Source organism: Poecilia latipinna, unplaced genomic scaffold, assembly GCF_001443285.1.
Source record: "Poecilia latipinna isolate Pla-1442-1.1 unplaced genomic scaffold, P_latipinna-1.0 Scaffold1954, whole genome shotgun sequence".
NCBI lineage: Eukaryota > Metazoa > Chordata > Actinopteri > Cyprinodontiformes > Poeciliidae > Poecilia > Poecilia latipinna.
Window position 1 is genome coordinate 94,827 of NW_015114570.1, and position 8,978 is coordinate 103,804.

General features: G+C 37.2%; 1 protein-coding gene across 1 annotated transcript in view; it reads right to left on the minus strand.

Moving 5' to 3' along the window:
* LOC106935365 (afadin-like) overlaps positions 1–8,978 on the minus strand; it is a gene marked incomplete at its 5' end in the record, with an annotated part of 81,051 nt that overhangs the window by 60,004 nt on the left and 12,069 nt on the right. The window contains 5 exons of the mRNA XM_015015799.1: positions 2,897–3,147; positions 4,445–4,539; positions 5,528–5,572; positions 7,340–7,477; positions 8,695–8,779. Coding sequence (XP_014871285.1) covers positions 2,897–3,147; positions 4,445–4,539; positions 5,528–5,572; positions 7,340–7,477; positions 8,695–8,779 — 614 coding nt within the window. The remainder of the gene's footprint in view (positions 1–2,896; positions 3,148–4,444; positions 4,540–5,527; positions 5,573–7,339; positions 7,478–8,694; positions 8,780–8,978) is intronic.

Below are 8,978 nucleotides of genomic sequence, written 5' to 3' on the forward strand. Positions count from 1 at the left end.
AATTTAGAAGGAAAACAGCCCCTGGATTCCCTCGGACCACATAATCCCAGCAGAGTGCTACGATGGGGGAGTTGGGTGAAAAATGGCGAATCTGAAATGTCCCTCGACATATTTGACCTTTTCTGTTGCATCTGAAACTGAATGTTAATATTTGGAGTCACCATCAGGTCTGTCGTCTTTTTGTTGCCAAATATCTCAAACTATGATTTGATCACCTGATCAAATCCACACTTACAAAAACAATAAGTTTCCATCAGAACTACGAGACGCCACCCAAAAGGCTTCTTTCTGAGTCTTTTCTCTCCTACCATCACAAATGTAAACACATACTGACTGCTGCTCCATTATGCGTTTGTTTTGGCCAAACAAAATTGTCAGACCCAAGATTAGAGAATTCAAAATTTGAACATGGCGACACCCACAAATATTTAAAAAATAAATAAATAAATAAAAAAGAAACGTAAATTTAAGCTTTACTTTCTAAGGCAAACATCACTTTTTACTTGTCCAGTTTAGAGTTGGAGGCGCCACATGTAACATTAATTTTAGACTCACTTTTACATGTCTGTTCTGAAAAGTAAACATGTTTTTGATACAGGTTACAATTGCTGATGTGAGAAGCGGCCATATTGAAACACAAAGTCATAACTGGGGGTGGTGGGAGTTGCTCCCAGTTTGCTACAGCACCAAAATCCAAATTTAATTTAATTAATTTCAAGGTTTTCTATACATTTTTATCTAACGTGCCAAATGACGTAAATTAAACATGAACCGAAACAAGATTCCTTTTGTAATGTTTTCATTCCACCACAAATTGAATTAAATGTCAAACTTCCTGCCGTATGCAGCGTGTGGGCAGAAGGATCTCATTCATAAAGCAGGTGGAGGAACCGGTAGAGAGGTTTGTCATTGCTGGCGTCAAACCAAACATACTTGGCAGAGGAGGACCAGGAACAAGGAAGGGTGACGCATAAAAGCAGGTTTGCATTTTTTCAAAACCATGTAGATGAAGACACAGAAATGTTTCCTTTTGATGCTGTCAACTTTATTTCATTACAAATATCCTAATATTTCAGGTAAAATAAGACAAAATGATGCAGCTGGTTCAGGAAATCAGCATGTCGTTGGAACAAAAGAAGAAAACTCCAGCCCAGCAGATCTTAAAGCCCTCAGACAAAAACCAGGTTTAATTTTCTCTTTCGACATGGAGAGTAATCCAACAGGTTCTAATTCCAGCTCTCCTTTCTGATTACTTTTTTCTCCACGCCTGTAAAAGCTAATGGAAATCACCTGATGGGAGGTTTGAGGCTGGAGTGTAAATATTAACTCAACACTCACACACTGGGAGGAACACATCTAAATATAAATATACAGCTAACTCTTCAGGTGAGCCACAAAAACTGAATTTAAGTTCATCCTGCAATGAAGTCCATTACTTCTGACAACTTTAGGAGGATTTTATAAACTAAAACGACAAGAGTTGAGCTGTAATTTATACTTTTTTCCTCTGGAATCGTCTAAAATAAAAAGATGAACAAAGGTTACTCACACTCTCCCTCGCTTTCTCCAACTGTTACCGGGTGATGACGCCATTAAGCAGCTATAAAGTGAATATTTCCAAGGCGACGGTCATGTTTAAGTCGCTTCTGCTGTGATCTGCGGCGCTCCGAGTTTCATTGTGAAAGTGCAGCGAGCGGGAGGCCCCACCCAGCAGCATGCTGATCAGATTAGAGGGCAGCCTGCTGCCATAACCCCAGACCTCTGCTCTTCCTCTCATTCCCTCCACACTGCAAAAACAAAATCTCACCAAGTATTTTTAGTCTCTGCTTCAAATATCTTGGTACACTTGGAATAAAACAAAACTAACTTATGAGTAACTTTTCAGCAAGATGTAGGTTGTTTCAAGTAAATATTTCCTTATCCTCAAGCCTGATTAATCGTGATTAATCTATTATTGAAATAATCAGCTAATTTAATAATTGATTAATTATTAACTAGAGAATTAAAACTGAAATCAACGACATATTCAGGGCAGGAATTAAGTCAAAACCGTACAGAAAATATATACACTTATGTCTGTCAATATGTTTTCACCAAAACTCCTCAAGTTTCAGTTCTTATCTATTAAAGCAATACTACATTTACAGAATAACATTTAATTTTTTTATTTAAAAAGGGATTGAACTATTTGTTTATTTGCATCCTTTAATGTGTTTCCATTTTTTTTTATAATAATAATCTGTAAAATGTCCACTAAGAATCAGAATCTGTAACTTTATGCTTGATTCATAAATAAGATCTGATCTTTCCTGTAGTCAGTGAACGCACCATGACCAGATGCTAACTGTATGCTAACAACAATCCCAGTCATTCCTGAGGGAAAGTTAAATGGCATCAGTGGGTTTTTATTTCAAAATAAATTCACAGGAAGCACAAAAAGTGTTAAAGTTATTTAAAAATGAAACTTTATTTTGTTTCACTTAAAAAACACAAAGGTAATTTTGTAGTGAATTATTTTCTGGTCAAATGAAAAAACCTGTAGAATGTGAGAAATTTTTATCCAACTAATCGATTAACAATTTGAGTAATCGATAGATTAATCGATTATTAAAATAATCATTAGTTGTAGCTCTACTTAATGTTGATGAAAAAGTATCAATTGCACTGGCCAATGATTACACGTATAACATGGAAAAGTAAAATAATTAACTTTTTAAGGGACTATTTCTTGCTGAAAAGTTGCTTTAAGTTAGTTTTGTCTTATTTATAGAGTAGAAAGATGTTTACACTAGAAACTAAACCAAAAGTACTCGGTAAGACTTAATGTTTTTGCTGTGCACGCCCTGCCTCCTCCCCTCTTCTTCATCTCCTAACCTCGTGTTCGCCTCTCGCTCACCCGGATTTGTGTCGGCTCCTCATGGCGGCGTTCGGGTCCCTCTTCCCTCCTTGGTCGAACATGGGATCCACGAACTTGAAGACGTGAGCAGAACCAAACTGCAGCGTGGATCCAGATCGCAGCACCGTGGTCTCCGTGATGCGCTGGCCGTCCACGAAGGTGTCGGCGTCGTGGCCGTGCGGCGTCACCGTCACCATGCCTTCGCTGTGCATCAGGTTGCAGTGGTGGGGCAGGATCCCCGGGCCGAGCAGCTACAGAAACGCACCGAGAACAGAAGCAGAAGAAGAAACGTGCTGCAGCTCTGAAGTCGATTTAATCTGATGCACCAGATGGTTTGCTAAACAGAAACACCTGGAACCAAACAAGCTTGCTGTTCTGTTTCAAATATATCAGCCTTTCATTAAACACAAATATCATTTCTGCTCTTATTCAGTTTTAAAAACCAATAATAAATGATTTCCAGCTACAAACTGCAACAAGAAAAAACCAAAAAGCATGTTTCTCTGCAGGTTTTTTTTTTTTGTTAAATACCAACAGAAACACATTTTGCAGACACAAAATGTAACACAGAATCTCAACTTTTTAGTTCACATTTAGTTCTCTCATTTCCAGTGCAAATATCACAATGCAACTGAAATAAAATAAAACTAAATTTCAAGTAACTTTTCAGCTAGATATCAGAGCTGTAAGACAAAAATTCTTGAATATTGATTAAAAAGTACAACTTCCACTGACAGATTATTTATAACAAGATATTTTTCTCATATTATAGGTGAAATAATCTGTTAGTGGAACTAATGCTTCATCAATATTCAAATATCGACTAATTAAAACAAGTTCCTCTATCTTTCTGAAAAGTTACTTCTAAGTTAGTTTTGTCTCATTTCAAGTGACCTGAGATATTTGCACAAAAACTAGACCCACAATACTTGGTAAGATTGTTTTTTTACAGTGTTTACATTGTAGAATCATTTTTATTAGCTTTCCTTTATAGTCACCAGAATAAACTAAATATTCATATATTGATATATTCAAAATCACACAATACGTTTCGCATGCCAAAGAAAATGAAACTAATTGTAGGCAACAAAAACCAGGCAAAAAAAGAGACAATAAAAATACCTAAAAACCTAAATGAAAAACTGCTGCGGTTCAAAAACAAAATGTTTTTCAAACATTATGTAAGAATCTTGTTTTAATATTAAAAGAAATCGTCCTTTTAAAAATAATAAACGCTCGACACCAAAATGTTTGGTATCAAAGTCTGAATTTTTTCTCCTGTGTCAATAAATCCACTGGTGTAACCGTAATTTATTGACATGGAATGTATGGAATGCCATAGAGTAGGGGATATGCCATTCCCCTACTCTACATTAATACAATTTGAGTCTTTTTAAACATTTTTAACTGAATAAGAGTGAAGGGTGCCGATTGTCGTCAAAACAACCAAATAAACTACAAATTATACTAATAATCATTCCTGTTTACACGAAATGCTGGGGGCGTTAAAAGGTCAAAGTTCAGCAGGTCTGGGTTACGTGCGCTCACCTGGATGGCGCCGTCCTCGGTGCAGTCCGAGCCGACCTCGGTGATGCTGTGCTGGAGCCGGTACAGCTTCGGTTTGTCTCTGGAGTCGGAGCCGTCTGGAAGCACAGAAGCTCTCAGGATCAGCGCCGATCGAACCGCAGCTGCTCGCTCAGCAAACCGCATTTAACCCGACATTTCAAGAATAAATCAAAATCCAAAGTGATGTGAACAGATGTAAATGTGGAGAAGTTACTGATAATTAGTAAACAGTTTAGTAAAAGCAAAGCAGAGAAGGAAAAAGGTCAACATAACCTTAACCGATATTCTATTTTTCTGTCTCTATGATTGTGATAAATTATCTCAAACAAATAAAACTCCGACTTATACAACACTAAAAAGCTATGGTATTACTGCAACAAACTATTTAATTCAAAGACATTTAAAAAATCCTAAATATTTATCGGTTGCAGCTAATAATTGCTTTAGTAACCGATTAATCGATTATTCTGACGATTAATTGGATTAAAAAAAATTCACATTCTACAAATTTCTGATTTAACCATGTAAGTCGTTTTTATACAAAATTAGAAATACATTTAAGATGCAAATAAATAATTAAATTCCTTTACATTAAATAAGGAGATAAACATTTTATTGCCAAAAACGCAGAAACAAAGCATCTTTTCAGTAATTCTGAACCAGGTGGAGGTAAAGTTTCCACTTGAGTTTTGGCTAAAATATTTCAACAGACAAAAGTGATTTTATCTTAAATGTGAAATGAATATTTTTTATGCAGTTTTGGTCTAATTACTGCTCTAAATATGTTATGTTTTAATATTTTTTAGCAAATGCCCTTTTTTGAGTCCAGTTAACGATTATTTGAATAATCAATTAATCACAACTGATCCAATTAATCATTTCAGCCTTAGATTAAAAAAACCTACAACGTCTCATATATACTATTTTTACTCCTGACTCGTTGTTTATGAATATCTGATTTAATCACTATGAAAAAGGAAACATTTTTTTAAGGAAATGTGTTTGCGCTCAGAGCAGAACAACCCCGGCAGCCGGGGCAAACAGGAAGTACGGTGCAGATTTTACCTTCTTGGTGCCGATAGGCGTAGTAGGCATAGTGATTCCCTCGGCCTACAGCAGGCAGGCAGGCAGGCAGGCGGGTAAGAGGCAGAAGGACACGTGCACAGGCCACACACACCCATAATTACACACACACACACCCAGGCAACCAAAACATGCCATGAGAAAGTGGGAAAGAAAACAGACACATAGCAGAAGGTGAAAATGCAGCAAGGAGGAGAAATTATGCAGCAACAACTGATTAACCCCAGAAAGCATTCAAAGCGCAAAGTCAGTCCATACTGAAAATTAAACAGACGCCAATTCCTTACAGCTACAAACACCTTTTTCTTATAACTTGATCAATTTTACTAGATCCACAGGTTAAATAAAAAAATTAAAAAAAGATAATAAGTGCTGATTCTAGATCGTAAGCGGAAATCACTTGTGGCAAAACTTTGAGTTGGAAGGTCAAAACTTTACAAAGTAAGAGATTGGAAATTAGCCGTAAAATTCCAACTAGCGATTTTCTGTCAAATTTACTCCAAAAAACTAGGGATGCACGATATATCGGCACCAAATCATCAGTATTGGGTGATGTCAGTAATTTTTTAAACATATCGGTATCGGCCCGATAAATAAAACTGGGCCAATATTAACCAATCGATATTTGTTTCCATTTTTTTGCCATCTGTTTTAGCCAAATGTGTCAACACAGTAGAGAATATATCGACTATGACAGCAATATTAATATCTGATATTGGCCCAAATTTTCATACCGATACGTCCCTACAAAAACATCAGTACAAGTTCAATTTGAAACCAACTTCTTCCCACATTATGTCGAACGTTGGGTTTTAGCAGCCGATATGAAAAATTGGGCCGATATTAATATCCGATATGCTGTTATAGCAGATTACCAATATTTACCGATGTCATATTCACCACTGGTTCGACACCTCGGGGAAAAAAAAGACCAGAAAAAGAAGGCAACAAGATAAAAATAAATATCGGCCGATACAGACATCTTTGCTGCATCCCTAGTTTTTAGAGATGAATAAACTAATCTGGACTGTATTACTTTATAACAATATAAAAGCCTTCTTATTACATTTTCTTTATTTTTCAGCCAACATGGCTGTCAGCTATAAATGCACAGAAATAAAAGTAACCTTCACACACTCACACAGCCAGGCCTGGCAGCAATAAATCAGTCGCCAAACCAGCTTGTAATCCCACTTCACCCACTACCAGAGACCAGTAAAGCCCTGCAGTCAGTATGAAGTAGATGCGTTAGTTTTCTCCTGAATCAGGGCGTCGGGTTACCCAGAAACTCACCACCCAGAACCAGGTGGGTGGAAGTTTCTGGGTCACCTTTGGATCAGGGAAGTTAATGATGTGGGATGATGAGGGTTACCAGAAGCAAAGAGAGAGGAGGGGGATCAGTAGCAAGAGACAAGCTGTTAGGGCAGACAGTAATCAGGGAAGGGCCACCAAAAATGACCAGAAAGCATCTTTTAATAATTTCATCAGGCTTAACACTAATCCAGGATTTTATGACAAAACTTACCTTTCACATTCCTACAAATAAATCTCAATATATTCGGCTTATCCTTCTACTTTAGTCTATATAATTTCAAGTAATTCGTCTTCCTTGCAGGCAAATACAGCTAAATGACTCATTTCAAACTGAACCTACAGGAAACATTGCACTGCCACCTGCTGTCCGGATTCGGTCATAACAGGATGAGAATCTTCCCCTGAAGCTACTGGTCATTTTCCTGCTGCTACAGTGGCAGATAATATAAAATAATAAAATAATACATGTTGTGGTCGTACCTGGACTCAGCTCCACCAGGTAAGGCAGTTTCTCCGGCGGCATGGAGCCATCTTTCCCTCTGAGCCCCTTGTCGTCCTTCCTGCCCTTCCTGGCCTGGTAATCCGGAGGCCTCTTCTTCAGCTGGAACACCATCGCTCCTGATGCCGTAAAGAAACACAACTTTTACAAAAAACTCGGCAGAGTAAAATAAAATATAATAAAGTTGCAAAGCTGCAATTCAGAGCAAACACAAACAAGGACTTAACATCTGAAAATTTATCTTAGGAAAACAAATTTGGGGTACCGCAAGGCTCCATCCTAGGACTCCTCTTAAATAATATCTATATTCTCCCATCAGCTCAGGTTGGAACAGAAAATAACATTTCACTTTGAAGCACTCTGAACTGCCTTGTTGCTGAAATTGATTTACAAATAAACTTGAGTCAGTTGTGTTGCTGTGGAGCAATTTCTTCTTTGTTTTTTTCAATTCAGTCACACTAAAGAGTCTTCAAGCATAATCCACCTGCTAAAAGTCACTCCACACAGCAAAAACACAAAATCTTACCAAGTATTTTCAGACTGGTTTCTAGTGCAAATACTTTAGTTCACTTGAAATAAGACAAGACTAACTTGCAGTCAATAATTCCTCAATATTCATGAGAAAGTACTTGCTGAAAGTACTTATTTTATTTCACTTGAGATTTAAGGAATTATTGACTTGCAACAAGCTCTTATATTTTATTGAAAAGTTACTTCTAAGCTTTTGCCTTATTTCAAGTTTGCCAAGATATTTGCACCAGAAATTAGACTGAGAATTTGTGTTTTTGCAGGCTGATTGTCTCAGTTCAGATTTAAGTCCAAACTTTGACTAGGCCACTAAATAAGGGTGCACTGATTACAAGCCAGACCTGGCGAGCCTCAGAACCTTTATCCTGCTTCTTGTTCTACATGTCTGGCACTAAGACGCCCCGGGTGTGGCTAGTTAACCGATCCAAAAAAAAAAAAAGTTGTTTATGACAGTTAATTCATCATTTTACAATAGAACCAATTAGACTTTGACATTGGCGGTTTGGTTTGGACACCTTTGTCCCGTTAATAAATACAATTATCTTTTGAAAGCTTGTTTTTCTATTCACCCACGTTGTTTGCGTTTGGATTAAAACTTGTTTGTTTCAAGTGTTTGTTTAAAGCTTCTAAATCAAGTTCTGACAGGATAAAATGACATAGAAGATGATTTGGCAAAATTACTCATTTGCATCTGCAAAGCAAAAATATGCATTCAGAGAAAAAAAAAAAGCTGTAATAACAGCTCTGGAGCAGAAGGGGGCAGCAGCAATCAAAAGACAGCAGGAAGTGGATCCAGTTGGTTGGTTACCTCTGTCTGCAGGCCAGTCCCTGAGGATCTGCAGAGGGCAGTCCAGATCATCCAGGATCACCTCTTTACCCGTCTTCTCCTCCTGCTGCAAACATCCAGACAAATAAAAGTTAAAACGGGTTGAACCAGTTCCAAGACACTTTTAATATGTTTACGAAGATTTTAATGACACTAAAACCATATCTGAGTTTAAATTTGAAGCTTTTAATTGATTAAATTAATGCTGAATAGGAATTCAAATTAATTTTAAGGTGTTTAGATGAAAGGACCAAAGCTTGAAGCAC